Source organism: Rana temporaria, chromosome 11, assembly GCF_905171775.1.
Source record: "Rana temporaria chromosome 11, aRanTem1.1, whole genome shotgun sequence".
Lineage (NCBI taxonomy): Eukaryota > Metazoa > Chordata > Amphibia > Anura > Ranidae > Rana > Rana temporaria.
Window position 1 is genome coordinate 10,647,293 of NC_053499.1, and position 20,859 is coordinate 10,668,151.

At 46.2% G+C, this 20,859-nt stretch overlaps 1 protein-coding gene across 1 annotated transcript in view; it reads left to right on the top strand.

Moving 5' to 3' along the window:
• The window catches only part of LOC120917032 (tetratricopeptide repeat protein 17-like), a 79,640-nt gene that overhangs the window by 55,313 nt on the left and 3,468 nt on the right, over window positions 1-20,859 (top strand). Inside the window, 10 exon segments of the mRNA XM_040328020.1 lie at window positions 10,431-10,565; window positions 13,003-13,250; window positions 14,772-14,928; window positions 16,508-16,528; window positions 16,531-16,627; window positions 16,894-17,053; window positions 17,545-17,628; window positions 19,992-20,009; window positions 20,011-20,044; window positions 20,047-20,108. Of these exon segments, the coding sequence (XP_040183954.1) occupies window positions 10,431-10,565; window positions 13,003-13,250; window positions 14,772-14,928; window positions 16,508-16,528; window positions 16,531-16,627; window positions 16,894-17,053; window positions 17,545-17,628; window positions 19,992-20,009; window positions 20,011-20,044; window positions 20,047-20,108 (1,016 nt within the window).

Sequence of the window (20,859 nt, forward strand, 5' to 3'; positions counted from 1 at the left end):
TAGAGGTTACAGCAAACATTGCGGCTCGCTGATTAGTTGCTAGAGGTTACAGCACTTGATTTCTTCTTGTTGGGTTGCTAGAGATTACTGTACAGTAATACTGCTCAGGGATTGGTTGCTAGAGGTTACAGCACATGATTTCTTCTTGTTGATAGGTTGCTAGAGATTACTGTACAGTAATTAGGGCTGGGGAAAAAATCTATTTGAATCGTGTTGCGAGGTCAAATCGATTCAGATTTTGACCAAATCGATTTTTTTATTTATTTTTCTCCAGACTAGGCCGAAGCCGTGGCCTTTTCCCAGGGGCTGTGGGCAGGATTTTTTTTTTTTTGGGCGAGGCCGAGGCCTAGTCCGCGGCCTTTTCCCAGGATTGCGGCGAGCTGCGGGCAGGATTTTTTTAGGCCAAGGCGTAGTCCACGGCCTTTTCCCAGGATCGCGGCGAGCTGCAGGCAGGATTTTTTTTAGCCGAGGCCTAGTCCGCGGCCTTTTCCCAGGATTGCGGCGAGCTGCGGGCAGGATTTTTTTAGGCCAAGGCGTAGTCCGCTGCCTTTTCCCAGGATTGCGGCGAGCTGCGGGCAGGATTTTTTTTAGACGAGGCTGAGGCCTAGTCCGCGGCCTTTTCCCAGGATCGCGGCGAGCTGCAGGCAGGATTTTTTTTAGCCGAAGCCTAGTCCGCGGCCTTTTCCCAGGATTGCGGCGAGCTGCCGGCAGGATTTTTTTTTAGGCGAGGCCGAGGCCTAGTCCGCGCCCTTTTCCCAGGATTGCGGCGAGCTGCAGGCAGGATTTTTTTTAGGCAAGGCCGAGGCCTAGTCCGCCGCCTTTTTCCAGGGTCGCGGCGAGCTGCAGGCATGATTTTTTTTAGGCGAGGACGAGGCCTAGTCCGCTGCCTTTTTCCAGGGTCGCGGTGAGCTGCAGGCAGGATTTTTTTTAGGCGAGGCTGAGGCCTAGTCCGCGGCCTTGTCCCAGGATTGCGGCGAGCTGCCGGCAGGATTTTTTTAGGCGAGGCCGAGGCGTAGTCCGCTGCCTTTTCCCAGGATCGCGGCGAGCTGCGGGCAGGATTTTTTTTTTAGGCAAGGCCGAGTCCGCGGCCTTTTCCCAGGATCATGGCGAGCTGCGGGCCGGATTTTTTTTAGGCGAGGCCGAGGCGTAGTCCGCTGCCTTTTCCCAGAATCGCGGCGAGCTGCGGTCAGGATTTTTTTTAGCCGAGGCCTAGTCCACTGCCTTTTCCCAGGATCGCAGCGCGCTAGGTTTAAGCCGCGCCTAAAAACTTAGGACCGGCGCAGTGTACATCAGGAAAAAAAACTTGATTTTGAATTGTGAATCAAGTATTTTTTTTTTTTTTTTCCCAAAATCATCCAGCTCTAAAGTAATACTGCTCACTGGTTGCTAGAGGCTACAGCACATCATCTCTTCACTGCAGAAGGACATGATATACATATGATAGCCGCCTTTATTTACATATGAATGCCACCGGCCTCGGCTATTTACATACGAATGTCTCTGCTATTTACATATTATTTACATCATGGTGCATGACTGTGTGGTGTTTTTTTTTTGTTTTTTTTTTTGTTTTTTTTGTTTTTTGTTTTTTAAAGGGTTGACGGCCTATTCTTTTGCGAGGGCTGAATTGGCACAACAGAGAAAAAAAAAGTTTTGCGTTTAGTGCAAAGGATTATCACAGTAAGATGTGAATGAGCCCAAAATCGTGGTAGGGTTTTAACCACTTCGGCCCCGGACCATTTGGCTGGCCAATCACCAGAGCACTTTTTGCGATTCGGCACTGCGTCACTTTAACTGTCGTGCGACGTGGCTCCCAAACAAAATTTACGTCCTTTTTTCCCCACAAATAGAGCTTTGTTTTGCTGGTATTTGATCACCTCTGCGGTTTTTATTGTTTGCGCTATAAACGAAAATAGAGTGACCATTTTGAAAAAAAAAGCAATATGAGCTTGAGGCCCTCCGTGACCAAGCTCAGGGGAGTTGTGTGAAACATGGGCGTGGCTTGAGTGGCGCCGGCTGAGGCCAGTGTTTAATTTTGGCTGAAAATTTCAATTTCGTTTTTAGTCTTGGGACTAAAATGGCATTTTAGTTTTAGAGGATGTATAGGGGGGATGCTTGATCCTATAGAGGATGAATTGGGGATGCTTGATCCTATAGAGGATGAATGGGGAATGCTTGATCCTATAGAGCAGGGATCCTCAAACTACGGCCCTCCAGCTGTTGCGGAACTACAAATCCCATGAGGCATTGCAAAATTCTGACATTCACAGACATGACAAGGCATTATGGGAATTGTAGTTCCTGAACACCTGGAGGGCCGTAGCTTGAAGACCCCTGCTATAGAGGATGTATGGGGGGATGCTTGATCCTATAGAGGATGTATGGGGGGATGCTTGATCCTATAGAGGATGTATAGGGGGATGCTTTAATCGACTAAAACCTATTTTAGTCATCTACAATCTTATGGGTGTAGTTAAATTGTAATGCATTATTTAAGCATTTCTCTACAATTTCCAAACTCATTATATACGGCTGGAGTGAAAAATCTCCTGTGTTATTATTTATGGTATTGAGGTATAAACATGCACTACAGACCAGTGTTCATTTTGACATCAAATTTTTATTTAGTTTTAGTCTTTTGACTAAAATACCATTTTAGTTTTAGTCGTATTTTAGTCGACTAAAATTGTATTAAGTTGGTAGACTAAGATGTTTGTTGGTTTTAGTCGACGAAATGAACACTGGCTGAGGCCCCCTTCATCTACATACTAATGCACTGCATTGGTGAGCGGCGCCTTTCCTTCTCTCAGATCTGTGTTGTGTTTACGAATACATTCTTCTATGCTTTGATTGGCCACAGCAATCCGCAGGTTCGCAGCCAAAATCGTTGGCTGCGAGCCTGCTGATGAACTGTGGTTGGACACAGTGAGGCAGGGGGGGCGAATCTGTAATCCTAGAAGTACGGCGGGTACGTCTAGGTGCCCAGGGGAGCCACCAGCCAGCAGTAAAATTACTGCTACTAGTAGACAGTCAGCATGTGGTTTAAGAATATAATAGCGAAAAGCATAATGCTAGCTACAGCATGAGAGGCAGGGGGCGGGCACGCCTGTAAACCACGGAAGTAGGACAAGGCGGATGGGTACATCACGGTACCGAAGGGGAGCCGCCCGCAGTAAATTTGATGGTTGCCATGTGGTTAAAGAATATAGTCACAAAGCGCATGAGAGGCAGGGGGCGGGCACGCCTGTAAACCAGGAAGTACGGCAAGACGTACGAGTACATCACGGTGCCGGGGGGAGCCGCCCGCAGTAACATTTACTAATAGAAGGTTGGCATATGGTTCAAGAATATCATCGCAAAAAGCATAATACTGGCTACAGCATGAGAGGCAGGGGGCGGGCACGCCTGTAAACCAGGGAGTACGGCAAGACGTATGGGGTACATCATAGTCCCAATAATGTGTCCGAAGTGTCTGCCATAATGTCGCAGTACCGGAAAAAAATCGCCGATCGCCACCATTACTAGTGTAAAAAAATAAAAAATATTAATAAAAATGCCATAAAACTACCCCCCTTTTTTTTTTTTTTTTTTTACGAAAAATATGTAGAAGAATACGTATCGGCCTAAACTGAGGAAAAAAAGTTTTATTTATATATATATATATATATATATATATATATATATATATATATATATATATATATATATATATATATATATATATATATATATATATATATATATATATATATATATATATATATATATATATATATATATATATATGTTTTTGGGGGATATTTACCTTGCATTTTTTTCAAAATTGTCGCTCTATTTTTGTTTATAGCGCAAAAACGAAAAACCGCAGAGGTGATCAAATGCTACCAAAAGAAAGCTCTATTTGTGGGGAAAAAGGACGCCAATTTTGTTTGGGAGCCACGTCGCACGACCGCGCAATTGTCGGTTAAAGCGATGCAGTGCCGAATCGCAAAAAGCGCTCTGGTCTTTGACCAGCAGTATGGTCCGGGGGTTTTAAGTGGTTAAAGAATATCCTCACAAAAAGCATAGGGGCAGATTCTCGTAGATCGCCGCATCTCTGCGGCGGCGTAATGTATCTCATTTACGTTACGCCGCCGCAAGTTTTACGGGCAAGTGCTTGATTCACAAAGCACTTGCCTGTAAAGTTGCGGCAGCGTAGCTTAAATCCCCCGGCGCAAGCCCGCCTAATTCAAATTAGGCGGGTAGGGGGCGTATAGCATTTAAATTGCGCGTGTTCCCGCGCCGAACTTAATACGCATGCGCCGTCCCTAAAATTTCCCGACGTGCATTGCGCTAAATGACGTCGCGAGGACGTCATTTGGTTTCGACGTGAACGTAAATGCCGTCCAGCCCCATTCACAGACGACTTACGCAAACAACGTAAATTTTTAAATTTCGTCGCGGGAACGACGGCCATACTTAACATTGGCTACCCCTCATATAGCAGGGGCAACTTTACACGTCGCAAATCTAACGTAAACGTTGTAACGTCACTGCGTCGACCGCGCGTACGTTCGGGAATTTGCGTATTTTGCTAGTTTGCATGCACGATCTTGCATTTAAGAGCCTTACGCCTGTCGGATCTAATGGTTATCTATGCGTAACTGATTCTAAGAATTGGTCGCATAGATACGACGGCCCAGATTAGGACTTGCGACGGCGCACATTGCGTTGCGCCTTCGTGAGCCCTTTCAGAATCTGGGCCATAGAATGTATGGAGGGGTGCTGCAATCTACAATGGGCAAAAATGTTGCCTTTCATTTTTTTATTTTTTTACTTTTGCCTTTTTTTTTTTTTATAAAGTTTTTTTTTCCAGATTGTGGAAATGAGTCACAACAGAAGCCCCTCAACGGCTTCTGTAAAACGTTTTCGGCTCCCGATTGCGTCTTCAGTCAGCGATGACGTCGGCGGGAGTCCAGTAAATATAAATTATAGTATTTGAGCTCTCTCGAGACCCGGCGACGGAAAGAGGACGCCAAACCAGCCTTGCGGCATCAGAAAAGGGCTTCATAGAAAAAAAATATATATATTTTATTACGCGATCCGAGAGGGAGACGTAATTCATCATAAAAAAAAAAAAAACCTCCTTGCCTTTTTTTTTTTTTTTTTACATTTTGATTTTTATTTGATGTCAACGAACGAGCTAATTTTAGCCTTCAAGGCAAAGAGTAGAAATTGCACGTCACCGGCGCGCTCTCATGAATTACACATTAAGCTTCGTTAGGTGTCGCCACTTATTTCAAGCAAGTGTAAAACAGATTGTCGTTAATAGGCGAACGCAATGCCTCGCCGTGCCGCGCTGGTTTGTAAGTGACGATTCTCCCGCTTTCTACGCAGAGTTGGTTTTTAATGGCATTAGATCAAAAGGCTCTTTTAATTCGCTATTTATTATTCCGCTAATCGGACGCTCCGCAAGAATTTTTTTTTTTTTTTTTTTTTTTTGCAGCCAGTGAAGTTGATGTGATTGACAAATATGCAAGTTTTCTCTTTTTATTTTTTTTACTTTCCAGCATGCTGGTCGGGGTGACTAATGTTGAAGTGAAAATGTATTTTAGCCAGATTCAGAAAGACTGGCTTAATTTTGTGCAGGCGTAGCGTATCGTATTTACGATATGCCGCTGTAAGTTAGAGAGGCAAGTGCTGTATTCACAAAGCACTTGCGTCCTAAGTTACGGCGGCGTATCGTAAATGTCCCGGCGTAAGCGCGCCTAATTCAAATTGTGAAGAGGTGGGCGTGTTTTATGTAAACAAAAAGCATGACCCCACGTAAATTATGTTTTTAACGAACGGCGCATGCGCCGTCCGTGGACGTATCCCAGTGCGCATGCTCCAAATTACGCCGCAAGGACTTATTGGTTTTCGACGTGAACGTAAATTACGTCCAGCCCCATTCACGGACGACTTGCGCAAACAACGTAAAATTTTCAAAATTCGACACGGTTCCGACGTCCATACGTAACATTGGCTGCGCCATCTTTTTGGTGGATTAACTTTAGGCCTGAAAACGCCTTACGTAAACGGCGTATCTTTACTGCGACAGGCAAGCGTACATTCGTGAATAGGCGTATCTCGCTGATTTACGCATTCTAGGCGTAAATCGGCGTTCACGCCCCTAGCGGCAGGCCTAAATAGACAGCTAAGATACGACGGCGCAGGCTAGATTTAAGTGTATCTCAATTTGAGAATACACTTAAATATACGACGGCGCAGATTCAGAGTTACGACGGCGTATCTACTGATACGCCGGCGTAACTCTCTCTGAATCTGGCTGTTTATCTTTTAAGAGAAGGACAATAATTTCTTAACAAATTAGACCCTGATTTTAACCACTTAAGACCCGGACCATTATGCAGGTAAAGGACCCGGCCAGTTTTTTGCGATTCGGCACTGCGTCGCTTTAACTGACAATTGCGCGGTCGTGCGACGTAGCTCCCAAACAAAATTGGCGTCCTTTTTTTTCCCCCCACAAATAGAGCTTTCTTTTGGTGGTATTTGATCACCTCTGCAGTTTTTAAATTTTTTGTTAAAGACCGAATTTATAAAAAAAAAAAAAAATACAAAACTGTTTTATATTTTGTTATAAATTTTTGCAAACAGGTAATTTTTCTCCTTCGTTGATGTACGCTGATGAGGCGGCACTGGTGGGTGAGACTGATGAGGCACTGACTGGCACTACTGGTGGGCATTGATGTGGCAGTGATGGGCACTGATATATGTGGCACTTTTTACTGGTAGGCAGCACTGGTGGACACCAAGGGTCAGCACTGGTGGGCACCGAGGGTCTACACCAGTGGGTGAGACTGAGTCACTGACTGGCACCACTGGTGGGCATTGATGTGGCAGTGATGGGCACTGATAGGTGGCAATTTTTACTGGTGTTTACTGTGGGCACTGGTAGGCAGTACTGGTGGGCACGGAGGGTCGCCACTGGTAGGCACCAGTGGGTGAGACTGAGGTACTGACTAGCACCACTGGTGGGCATTGATGTGGCAGTGAAGGGCACTGATAGGTGGCACTTTTTACTGGTGGTCACTGTGGGCACTGGTAGGCAGTACTGGTGGGCACCGAGGGTCGGCACCGGTGGGTGAGACTGATGAGGCACTGACTGGCACCCCTGGTGGGCATTGATATGTGGCAGTGATAGGCACCGATAGGTGGCATTTTTTACTGGTGGGCACTGGCAGGCAGTACTGGTGGGCACTAATGAGGCCGATGTACCTCTTCCATTGGGGACTGATGTCCCTTACACAAGAGCCGGTGATCGGCGCTTTTTTTTTTTCCTCCTCGCGCTGTCGGCGTGAGGAGAAAAAAAACCCTGATTACCGAGCTTTGTTTACATCGCGTGATCGGCTGTCATTGGCTGACATCTGATCACGTGGTAAGGGGCCGGCCCTTTACTCGGATCTGTGATTACACGAGTCTCAGTGACTCGGTGATCATAGTGCGCGCCCTGTAGGGAACGCGTGTAAAGGGGAGGACGTCAATTGAGTGCCTCCCGGCGATTGGCGTCATTCGGCTATAGCGCGGACGCGAAGTGGTTGATATTTCTGTTTTCAGTAAATAAAAATAGTTTCTATGGTGTATTTTTCATATAGTCCACACAGCAAAGATGGAGGTACAATGTCAGAAAAAGTGCGGATTGTGTTTGGGATAATGCCGGGCCCATCTATCCCGGGTAATTCAGCGCTGAGTCATTTAAGGGCATAATTGGCTCTTAGCTTTCAGCTGCTTGTCAGAGTGTTTAAGAGTCATCTGAGTGACTGATGGCGTGCGTAACGCGCCGCGTCTCAACCAGACCTGCGAGCACCTCTTCTCTCCATTGACGAACTTTGCGCTTTTCTTTTTGTGTTTGGTTGCCAAACAAGCCGGGTGCCTTTCCTGACTCATACGTTGTTTCTGGAAAACTTTGACCTTCGTAGGACGCGGCGCTTATATAAAATAACGTATTGAACGCGTCACTATTTTTCTAGGTGGATCTATTTCTAAAGGTGGTATTGACGTGAAATTTTCACCACATGTCGGTAACGGTCCATACAAAACAAAGACGCCAAAACAAGTTCAGAAATAAAGTTCTGTGTAAAAAAAAAAAAAAACTGCACTTTTTCTGTGCGCAAAAAGAAACGGGGGGCCCAGATCCACAAAGAAATTACGCCGGCGTATCTATTGATACGCCGCGTAATTTCTAAGATGCCCCGTCGTATCTTTTGTTTTGTATCCGCAAAACAAGATACGACTGAATGTGGGCTCGATCCGACTGGCGTACGTCTTAGTACGCCGTCGGATCTTAGGTGCATATTAACGCTGGCCGCTAGGTGGCGCTTCCGTCTTCCGCGTCGAGTATGCAAATTGGCTAGATACGCCAATCCACAAACGTACGTCCGCCCGGCGCTTTTTTTTACCTCGTTTACGTAAGGCTTTTTTCGGCGTAACGTTACCCCTGCTCTGAGGTGTACGCAATGTTAAGTATGGACGTCAAGCCAGCGTAGAATTTTCCGTCATTTACGTAAAACGTCCGCGAATAGGGCTTTGCGTAAATTACATTCACGACGTCTAGGCATTGAGCGGGTGTAATTTAATTTGAAAATACGACGTGATACGCCGTACGAAAAAAGCGTCATTTACGTGGGGTCAAGCTTGTTTTACATAAAACACGCCCCCCTGTTCATCATTTAAATTCCGCGGCCTTACCCCGGGAGATTTGCGCTACGCCGCCGTAACTTTAGAGGCAAGTGCTTTGTGAATACAGCACTTGCCTCTCAAAGTAGCGGCGGCGTAGCGTAACTACGATACGCCTGCCTAAAAATACGCCGCCCTACGTGGATCTGGCCCTGACATTGTACCTCTATCTTTGTTATGTGGACTATATGAAAAAATACACCATAGGAACCATTTTTATTCACTGAAAGCAGAAATATCAACCACTTCGCGCCCGCGCTATAGCCGAATGACGCGAATTGCCGGGAGGCTGTCAATAGACGTCCTTCCCTTTTACACGCGTTCCCTACAGGGTGCGCACTATGATCACCGAGTCACTGAGACTCGTGTAATCGCATATCCGAGTAAGGGGCCGGCCCCTTACCACGTGATCAGCTGTCAGCCAATGACAGCTGATCACGCGATGTAAACAAAGCTCAGTAATCAGGTTTTTTTTTCTCCTCACGCCGACAGCGCGAGGAGAAAAAAAAAGGCGATCGCCGGCTCTTGTGTAAGGGACATCAGTCCCCAATGGAAGAGGTACATCGGCCTCATTAGTGCCCACCAGTACTGCCTGCCAGTAATGTGTATTCTATATCTATATATATATATATATATATATATATATATATATATATCTATATATCTATATATTATATATATTTTCATTCATTTGAATAAAATACAATATATTGAAAGGGGAAATCATCTGAGTGGTGATTGCACACCTGGACATTTAGGCCCGGATTCACGTAGGAGAGCGCATCTTTGTGCGGGCGTAACATATCCTATTTACGTTACGCCTCCGCAACTTTGACAGGCAAGTGCCGTATTCTCAAACCAAAGTTGCGGCGGCGTAGCGTAAATAGGCCGGCGTAAGCCCGCCTAATTCAAATGTGGTAGATGTGGGCGTGTGTTATGTAAATTTTATGTGACCCCACGTAAATGACGCTTTTTTACGAACGGCGCATGCAAGTATCCCAGTGCGCATGCTCCAAATTAACCCGCAAGAAGCCAATGCTTTCGACGTGAACGTAAATGACGCCCAGCCCTATTCGCGAATGACTTACGCAAACGACGTAAAAAAAAATTACATTTGACGCGGGAACGACATCCATACTTAACATTGGTACGCCGCATGTACGCCTCATATACGCCTCATATAGCAGGGGTAACTTTACGTTGGGAAAAGCCTAACGTAAACGGCGTATCTGTACTGCGTCGGCCGGGCGTACGTTCGTGAATTGGCGTATCTAGCTGATTTACATATTTCTAGGCGTAAATCAGCGTACATGCCTCTAGCGGCCAGCGTAAATATGCAGTTAAGATACGACGGCGTAAGAGACTTACGCCGGTCGGATCTAATACAAATCTATGCGTAACTGATTCTAAGAATCGGGCGCATAGATACGACGGCTCGGACTCAGAGTTACGACGGCGTATCTGGAGATAGGCCGTCGTAACTCGTATGAGAATCCGGGCCTAACTGTATATTCTGCTTTGCTGGCATTTTCCATCTCGCTTGTGGGCATGTGAAGCCCACAAGCGCCATCTTCCATTTTTATTTGTAGACCCCTGGTTTAGAGGAATGATTCAATATTGGGTATTTGGAGATCTCTAATAGAGGGTTGTTTTAAACTAGGTTTGTAGTCCTTTTTTTTTTTTCTGAATTAAAATTTTTCGGCTTGTGTTAACAGGACATTGCCAGTCTCCTCTGAACGATGGAGAGCGCAGCGCTCAGAAATACTTCCAGCCTTACTCCCAAGAAGAAGAAAAGACTTCCGAGGACCTGGAGGCAGACCCAAGTACCAGCTCCTCGCTGCATCTCGAGAGTAAGCATCAGTCTGATTTCATACCTTGTTGGAAATGATAAAAGCTCAGAAATAGTGGGAGGGGTGGAGTGACTCCCATCCAATCAGAATACGCGTTTACATTCTGGATGGACATAGAGGATATTGATTTTAGGAACACATTGGATATACACTATATGGCCAACGTTTGTGACACGCCCACTACATCTATATGAGAATGTTGAACGTACTAGACCAGAACTATGGATTGCAAGGAAGTGCAGTGGAATCTCGGATTACAAGCGTAATACGTTCCGGGAGAATGTTCGTAATCCAAAGCACTCGCATATCAAAGCGAGTTTCCCCATGGAAGTCAATGGAAAAACGAAAATAATTTGTTCCGCATTGACTTCAATGGCATGTAATTGGGGCCGAAACAACTAACCGATTAATCGACAACTAATCGATTGTGAAAATAATCGATTACAATTTTCTTAATCGATTAATCGACCAGTAACATAATGGGGTTAAAAAAATAAAATAAAATTAGCTCTTTTGTAGTACAAAAAAGCAAATCACTTCTGTAAATATCACTTTCACTGTCCCACAGTAAAAAAATGAACCCCTTAGGCCCCTTTCACACTGGGGCGTTTTTCGAGCGTTATTGCTGCGTTTTTCGATCGTTGTTGCAGCGTTTTTTCGGAGCGGTTGTTGCAGCGTTTTTCGGAGCGTTGTTGCAGCGTTTTTTCGGAGCGTTGTTGCAGCGTTTTTCGGAGCGTTGTTGCAGCGTTTTTCGGAGCGTTGTTGCAAGCGTTTTTCGGAGCGTTGTTGCAGCGTTTTTCGGAGCGAAGCCTCATCTGCAATCCCAATGTGCTGGTAAAGCACCACTAAGACTCTAACGTTTTAGGGCATTTTTGCAGTGCCTTGGTGTGAAAGGGTAAGGAGTTTTTACAGTGCTTTTCAATTCATTTCAATGGAGCGTTTTTCGAGCGTTGTAGCGTTTTTCGAGCGTTATTGCAGCATTTTTCGAGCGTTATTGCAGCATTTTTTCGAGCGTTATTGCAGCATTTTTCGAGCGTTATTGCAGCATTTTTCGAGCGTTATTGCAGCATTTTCGAGCGTATTGCAGCATTTTTTGAGCGGTATTGCAGCGTTTTCGAGCGGTATTGCAGCGTTTTTCGAGCGGTATTCGAGCGAAGCCTCATCTGCAATCCCAATGTGCTAGTAAAGCACCACTAAGACCCCTTTCAGGCTGGGGCGGGAGCCGCGGTGGCGGTATAACGCCGCTAAAAATAGCAGCGCTATAGCCGCCGGGATTGCCGCGGGAATCAGCCGCTAGTGGTGTGGGGCTGGACGTGTGACGTCATTGATTGATCGTGTGTTCCTGTTATAGGGAAACACAATGACGGCGCCACAGTGAAGAACGGGGAAGCTGTGTTTTACACACAGCTCTCCCATTCTTCAGCTCCGGGGACCGATCGTAGGACTCGAGCGGCGATCAAGTCCATGGACTCATGAACGCGAAGCTTCGGACCGGGTCTCGGGCGCGCGCCCGCGACCCACGGCTGGGCACTAGAGGACGTACCTGTACGTGCTTGTGCCCAGGCCGTGCCATTCTGCCGACTTATTTCTGCAGGTGGCGGTCCTTAAGTGGTTTAATCGAAACAATAATCGGCCAACTAATCGATTATGAACGTTGGTTGCAGCCCTACATGTAATACCGCATGCGGGAACTCACGGAAAGGCCTGAGGACAGCTCGGCTGACCTCTGCAAGGCTCGGAGAACGGCGGATCTCCAAGTTTTCCCAATATTGAATTAATAATTTCTGAACGTCTCCCGCGCCCCCCCCCCCCCCCCCCAAGGTACTGCACACCAATTTGGCTTGAATCCTGCTGATCTTGCTAGACAACACTCGCAAACCGAGTAAGGATTTAAAAAAATACAGTGCCCGTATTGCGCCCACTGATGCCTATGAAGGGGCACTATTGTATTGCGCTCACTGATGCCAATGAAGGGGCACTATTGCGCCCACTGATAACAATGGGACACATATTGGTTTCCTGAACACATGATCAATGTAAGCTGTCCCCCCTGAAAGTTTATCATTGTGCTGGAGGGGTATTGTCGGCACAAAAACCTCATTCCATCATGAATGCACATGTGCAGCGGTTGGATGTTAAAGCCCACTTTCTTGTCACTGCATATATTCATTACATGGTTTGGAGGAGGTTAAAGGATACAGGGACACAGAAAATGTACAAGAAAGAAAAAAATAAGAAAAATGTCTAAGGGCAAAGAAGAGGTAGATAATCCTGTGGGGTCACTTTAAATACTGTTATGAAGGGCGTTCTAAAGGTTCTATAGGGAATCGGATACAACTGGGAGCACCAACAGTAGCACATATACAGCATTTATTAGCATGGATAATCCCTTTGTCATCCTTTTTTCCTACTTTGTGAATTCCTCTCTCCCCCCTAGATGTTGTCTTGGCTGAATCAAACAATACAGAGGAACCCGCCCCTGAGGATCCAATGTCTGAAGAGATGCTGGCCCTGGTAGACGAGTTTGAAAACTCCTGGCCCCTAGAAGCCTTTGAAGGTGCCCTGGAGCTTAAAGGCAGGCGAATGGACCTTCAGGGAATAAGAGTGTTGAAGAAAGGGACTCAGGATGGCCAGTCGGGTTCCTGCTTTGGCGACTGTGATGATGATGATGATGAAGCTGAATGGGTAAGGAACTTTTTTTATATGGCTGCAATAAAATAATGGAAATATTTAATATTAGAAAATAATAGTACAGCGCTTAAATATATATAGATATCTCTCGATCTCGATCTCTATTTCGATCTCTATCTGGATCTCGATATCGATCTCGATATCGATCTGGATCTCGATATCGATCTGGATCTCGATATCGATCTGGATCTCGATATCGATCTGGATCTCGATATCGATCTGGATCTCGATATCGATCTCGATCTCGATATCGATCTGGATCTCGATATCTATATCGATCTGGATCTCGATATCGATCTCGATATCGATATCTATCTGGATCTCGATATCGATATCTATCTGGATCTCGATATCGATATCTATCTGGATCTCGATATCGATATCTATCTGGATCTCGATATCGATATCTATCTGGATCTCGATATCGATATCTATCTGGATCTCGATATCGATATCTATCTGGATCTCGATATCGATATCTATCTGGATCTCGATATCTATCTGGATCTCGATATCTATCTGGATCTCGATATCTATCTGGATCTCGATATCTATCTGGATCTCGATATCTATCTGGATCTCGATATCTATCTGGATCTCGATATTGATATATAATCTATAGTGACACAAAATTAAAATTATAAAGTGTTCTGGGGAATATTCGTAAACCAAAGTGTCCAATAAATATATAGTAAAATACACTGTCCAAAACGTATTTCTCAAAGATCAGTAAGCAATGTCCCCAAGTGCAAAATATTAAAGTACCTCCACTCTATCATCAGACATGTGAACCTGCTCCACCTTTATGCACTGAACAGACAGCTAAAATACAAAGGCATGTATAATAGCTATAACTGTGTCCATGCCCTCTCCTCCGCTATACAGCTTCAAGTCACGAGCATGAACTCCTAGACCTGGGGTCTCCAAACTGCGGCCCGAGTGCCAGATGTGGCCCTTTGCTAGCCTTTATCCGGCCCTTGGGGCACTATTCTTCCCACTGACACCAACAATGGGGCGCTATATCTTCCACTGATAACAATGATGGAATACTCCTCCTATTGACCCCATCCCTGAGGCCATATTCTCACGGATGGGGGCCCGTGACATTTTATATCCCCTTCTGGTCACAATCCGGCCCTCCTAAAGTCTGAAGGACAATAAAGTGGCCCTTTGTTTGAAAAGTTTTTGGTCCTAGACCAAAAAAAGCTCACACTACGAAGCCCGAGATGAGGTATATAGTACAGCCATTTATTATTAAAACCGCCAGCACAAATCGATAAATAAATCCACATGATTAAAACAAATGGTCCGGACTCACAGTAATGGCGGCTGATCCGAATTTTAGAAGGGGCTGTGTGACGTCGGCACGCTAGACCCTCCCAACACGTTTTGTACGCACGTCCTCAGGGGATACAGCTACTTGCTGCTGGTATTCATCTTTAGCTATGCTAGACATTATTTAGAAGTTTGCCTCGGAGACATGACACATCCTTTCCTTTGTTTAATATTTTGCAGATTACTTTTCAAGTCAAACGTCTTAAGAAGCCAAAATTGGATAATATGGCGGACCTTCCATACGGGGCTTATGAAGATGCTGTTGATGGAGGAAGTGATGACTTGCAAGCTGCACTGGAAATTAGTGGTCCAAAAATACCTGCTCCGGGTCCACAAGGTTAGCATACCTTTTATTCCTGTCTCTTCTGCACTGAATAAAAGGCGACCATATGTACAAAATTATTGGTGACCAATCAAAGCATTAACTGTTGTCCATAGAACACATTTAACCTATGGAGACCCCCCCCACCGGGCCCATGGATCTCCCCAATGGGGACACAAACGGCAAAAAAACGGCTGTGATTAAACCAGCCCATTGACTATGCAAATTTCTTTCCTTCCACCATGGGTGGAAGGAAAGTACGGTGGAACCTCGGATTACGAGCATAATCCGTTCCGGGAGAATGCTCGTAATCCGATGTATTCGCACATCAAAGCGAGTTTCCCCATTGAAGTCAATGAAAACTAAAATTTGTTCCGGATTGACCTTCAATGGTATGCAATACCGCATGCAGGCAGAGGTGGGGGGGGGGGGTGCCAGAGAGCCTCGTAAATACTCGTAAAGGGCTGAGGGCACCTCTGCTGAACTTGGAACACATCGCAAATGGCCAGAGCTGCAAAATCCTTGGGGGGGCCAGAGCTGCAAAATCCTTGGGGGGGCCAGAGCTGCAAAGTCCTTGGGGGGGGGGGGGGGGCAGAGCTGCAAAGTCCTTGGGGGGGGGGGGCAGAGCTGCAAAGTCCTTGGGGGGGGGGGGCAGAGCTGCAAAGTCCTTGGGGGGGGGGGGGGGGCAGGTCATCAGTTCTGGACTGTCAGTGTTATAAAATACGTTTTCTGCTGCCTACAATGCGAAAGAGTGCAGCCTGCTGCCCCCTGGCAGCAAAACCTGGCCTTTTACACACTCCCAGCCTGCAGGGACAAATGAGGATGCCTCCAAGGAGTGTGTAAAATGCCAGGTTTTGCTGCCAGGGGCTGCACTCTTTTTGCATTGTAGGCAGCAGAAAACGTATTTTATAACACTGCCAGTCCAGCACTGATGACCTGTCATTACAGCTGGCACACGTGTGCAGCATGCTGCCCCCTGGCAGCAAACTTGGCCTTTTACACACTCCCAACCTGCAGGGATCTGCAGCACAAGTCCCACCCGGCCCACCTTTTTGTCACTGCTTTAACACACACATCTTGGGATTTGGTGATTGCCATTGGTTTTCTAGTTCCCAAGGTCCCCACTATATTGCCTCTCTAATGTAAGGACAGGAGCTGGCGGCAAAGTGAGGTCACAGTCTCCCCGCCAGGTGTCTACGATCAACCAGTTGCCGACCCCTAGTTTGAATATAAAAAATTAAGCTGTACCTTCAAAGATCACGTTGGATAGTTGCCTCTTCTGTCTGCACAGCCAATCGCATCTGCAGTGAAATTATCAATTGAAGAATCTTCAGAAACCAACGCTACGGGAGTCTCGGTCTGTGGCTGTGCTCAGTGGTTCCTCCCACCAATGTCCGCTAAAGTGCCCTATAGTGATGTAGGGGGACGGCGGGAGTAGCCACTGAGCACAGGGGGGGGGGGGGGGGGGAGAGGTGATTAATACGACCAGAAGTGTTGTTTGCTGAAGAATCTTCAGTAGAAGTACAGCGACTTATTATTCATGTCCTGTCTTGGATTTTTCTCATCTTTTGACTTTTGTGCACATCTCACGCAGGCAGACGACCCGATTACCGCAGTCTGGATGGCCGAGTCCAGATGAGTGCCTGAAGTTGCGCCGTGTTGAATTGTCTACAGTAGCCAGTACATGGTTGGCTGTATCCGCAAAAAATATAGAGTAAGTACATCTTTTAGGTTGGGGGGTCATCCTAGGTCTGTTCCTTTTTGGCGGGGACCACAAGCTTTAAAACAGAAAAACCTGACAGGGGTTCTAATCTTTACCGCATTTTCCAAAACCTTTAAAAAAAATGTTTTGGTTTTAGATGCACTTTAATGAAAATGAAGGCAAATTGTTCACATAATGTACAAAACCCTTTACATTGTTTGCATTTCCATCGGTTTAAAATGAAATGTTCTTCTCTTACTCTCGAATTTTTCTCTTAGCATTACAGAACATGTGGACTTTGCCACTCCGCTGCAAGAACCAGGGGTGGAGCCTCTCTGTAATGCCAACATGGCGGCCAGTATGCATACACTGGATCACCTGTACGGGGTTGCCAATAGAGTTGCTATACACTACACTGGGGAGAGCCAGCTGAAAGAGGTAAGTGTTTTTTTCACCTTCATGGGTTCTATGCGTTTGTGGACCCATGGCTGGCGCTTGGGGCCCATGGCTGTCGCTGGGGGCCCATGGCTGGCGCTGGGGGCCCATGGCGGACACTAGGGACCCATGGCCAAACCACGGCCATTAAAATGGGCTGGCACTGGGGACCCATGGCCAAACCACGGCCATTAAAATGGGTTGGCCTCCTAAAAGCTTTCCTCAAGATCTTGGAATGTGTCTGTGGGAATCTGGGCCGTTCAGCCAAAAGTTGATTTGTTAGATCAGTTTGGAAGTGCCCAATTGTCTGCCTTGTCTAATGTCTCCTTGTATGCAGTAGGATTACCAGTGCCCTTCACTAGAAACACTTGAACTCATTTTTTGTTGAGGTGTCCCACATACTATTGCCCACGTCTTGTCTCCTATTCTGTGCATGCAGTACACCCAAATTCTCCCTGGTAGGCTGTTGATGCCATTACGTGTTTATCTTTCAGGTTTTACAGAACCTTGGCAAGGACAAGTACCCACCACAATCTTTAGAGCAAGTGGGAGCCAGAATAATGAAAATGCTGGAAAAGGTGATTAAAGCTGTTTTTTGTTTTTTTTTTCTGTCATTATTAGTCAGGGATGTTGGAAAGCTTTCGGTTCCAGAAAGACTGGCTGCTACCAGGGCCGATCCTGGGGTTACAGGCGCCTGGGTGCAGAAATTTCTGGCGCCCCCGCATTGGTCGTCGTCATGTTACTAACTCCTCCCCTTTACAAATGTTTCTATGGCAACGACTCAACCACAGAGATGCTCCCCCATGAAGTCTTCATTACCCTTGGATCCTTACATGATCTCTTAACAATAAACAAAATACAGGAAGAGGACACAGAGAGGGCTTCTGTGAGAGAGTCTGTTAGATGTTTGGCGCCCCCACCTCTGCAGGCGCCTGGGTGCAATGCACTCTGTGCACCCTGCCTAGGATCGGCCCTGGGCTGCTCCCCCTCCCCCATGTGAGCCAAGGTCTTAGCAATGGCCAGGGACACCTCATGTGATTTGCATTGATGGTCATTACAGCCCACTAGGCTTCCGATGCCACTGCCAGGACCTTGTCTGTCATCTGAAATACAGAACACCTGGTTTGGACTGTTCACTAATTTCTCCCTGAGATATTATAATATCCACCCCTCTACTATGATTACCTTCACCTGATTCTCTAACCATTGGTCTCTGGACATTTCTTTCTCTCTCCCCTCTTGGCCCTATCCCCTCTACTAGGTTTATTCTTGTTAATTATCTGATAAACCAACTGTAATAGTAGATTATTATGGTTTATTATCTGATATACCAACTGTAATAGTAGATTAATTGTTATCTGATTTACCAACTGTAATAGAGATGCTTTGAATGGCTGGGATTTTTGACCTTCGAACCAAATAAAGCCAAGAGAGAAACTTGGCCCTAATTTAGCATAAATTATTCCTCCAGCTATTCTACAACACATTAACGTTATATTTCTTTATAGGTTCATTCAATTCTATTATAGATGACATAATTATATTATATTATTTCAATCAACTTAATTTCTCAATTACTTGTGTCAAATAGCTGCCATGAAGCTATGATATATGACATTTAATGTTACATAATCTTATCCTACAATCCGCTAGGTTATCCATTTTTTTTTTTGCATTTATAAGAGTTTGGGCCCTTTCACAGGGCGGACCGGTGTTCAGGTCCACCTGTCAGTTTTTTAGGGGACCTGAACGGGCGCTCCGCGCATCTCTATGGAGCCACGGATGTCAGAAGGTGACATGCCCGCTGACATCCGATTCGCCAAAGTGTGACGGAGGAAAACCCTATTTCCATCCGTTGATCAGATCGGATGACAACGGACTCTACGGTCCGCCTTGGTCCGATCAGAGGCGTTGCTAGGGGGGTGCGGTCCGCACCCAGGTGACATGCCCAGCAGGTGACACCCGCCAGAGGGGTGACAACGGGGCCGCCGCACCGCTAAACACCGTACTGTATTGATTGGGCGGTGCGAGCAGGGCATCTAGCCGTGCGGGGAGGCTGCCTGTAACATTCCTCAGTCAGGCTATCCCCGTGTGAGCCGGAGTTGGTGGGCGGAGCTGTGGGTGTGGCTGCCTCCTCTTTCCTCCCACAGACTCCTTCACCATCGATGATGCTGCAGCTCAAGCTGCTAGAGGTGAGGACACAGCAGCCCCGCCCACAAGCCCGGGTCTTCATCTGCATTCATGCTATGTAAGTAAGTTACTCTGCAGTGTCACTACATAGAGTTCCAAGATGCACTATGCCACCCCAGCCTTCCCTGTACCACCCCAGCCTTCCCTGTACCACCCCAGCCTTCCCTGTGCCACCCAGCCTGCCTATGCCACCCCAGCCTGCCCTGTACCATCCCAGCCTGCCCTGTGCCATCCCAGCCTGCCTGTGCCATCCCAGCTGCCCTGTACCGCCCCAATCTGCCCTATGCCACCCTAACTTGCCCTGTGCCACCCCAAACTACCGTATATCACCCCAACATGCCGAAAAACGATCGTGTGTATGCGGCATAAGAGAACAAAAAAGACGTCTAGAGAGGGATGGTGAAAACAAACAAGAAATGAGGATAGAGAGAGATAAAAGGGAAAGAAAGGAGAAACAAAGAGAGTACTATAAATGTACTATAAGGGGTTTTAATATTGTACGAGTGGAAAGGAACTCAGGAGCGCTAAATGTCCGTGGGTTAGGGCTCAAATTACTTGTGCCGACAACCCACGATAGGAAAATAATTTTACAGTTCGGGGTCCCCACAACTTGGGAAATTTTATCAAGGAGTCACGGCACTAGAAAGGTTGAGAACCACTGCCTTATTGTAACAAGCGAATTAATGCTTTCAGTGTTCATTTCTGTTGATGTCCCCTCATCCCTTTTTTGCTTTTTCCCCTCACCCTGTAGAACCAGACATCGTGGGTTTTTATCCAGTATGGCCGCCTTGTACTGGAGAGTAAGAAGGAAAAAAAAGCCATAGACTGCTTACGCCAAGCTTTGCACTACGCCCCTCATCACATGAAGGTCAGTCATTGTCCATTTCAAGAATTTCTTCCATCAGGATTCATGTTTGTGCAAAAAAATCTGCGCTAAATCATCCTGGCGGTCCCAATGTTCATGAAGCCCAAATGGATTCCACCTTCAACGACCCAAAATGACCTGTAGGTTTCCATCAACTTGAACACCAATGTATGCGCCGAAGCCTTGCTGCCTCTTCAATTGGGGAAAACCAGGGCTAAAGACAAACACAAAAGAAGGTGCACCAGCCAAGCGCATTACTGTAGAACTCTTTATCCACTTAAAGGGATTGTAAAGGTACAATTTTTTTACCTTAGTGCAGTCCTAGTTCACTTACCTCATGCTTCCATTTTTGCTTTTAAATGTCCTTATTTCTTCTGAGAAATCCTCACTTCCTGTTCTTCTGTCTGTAACTCCACACAGTAATGGGAGGCTTTCTCCCTGGTGTGGAGTGTCGTGCTCGCCCCCTCCCTCTGACTACAGGAGAGTCAGGACACCCACTAAAACACAGCTTCTTTATCTACAATGTAGAGCGTCCTGACTCTCCTGTAGTCCAAGGGGGGGGGGCGAGCACGACACTCCACACCAGGGAGAAAGCCTCGCATTACTGTGTGGAGTTACAGACAGAAGAACAGGAAGTGAGGATTTCTCAGACGAAATAATGATATTTAAAAGCAAAATGGAAGGATGAGGTGAGTGAAGGAGGACTGCACTAAGGTAAGGGAAGATATTTAGGGGAAAAAATTACCTTTACAAC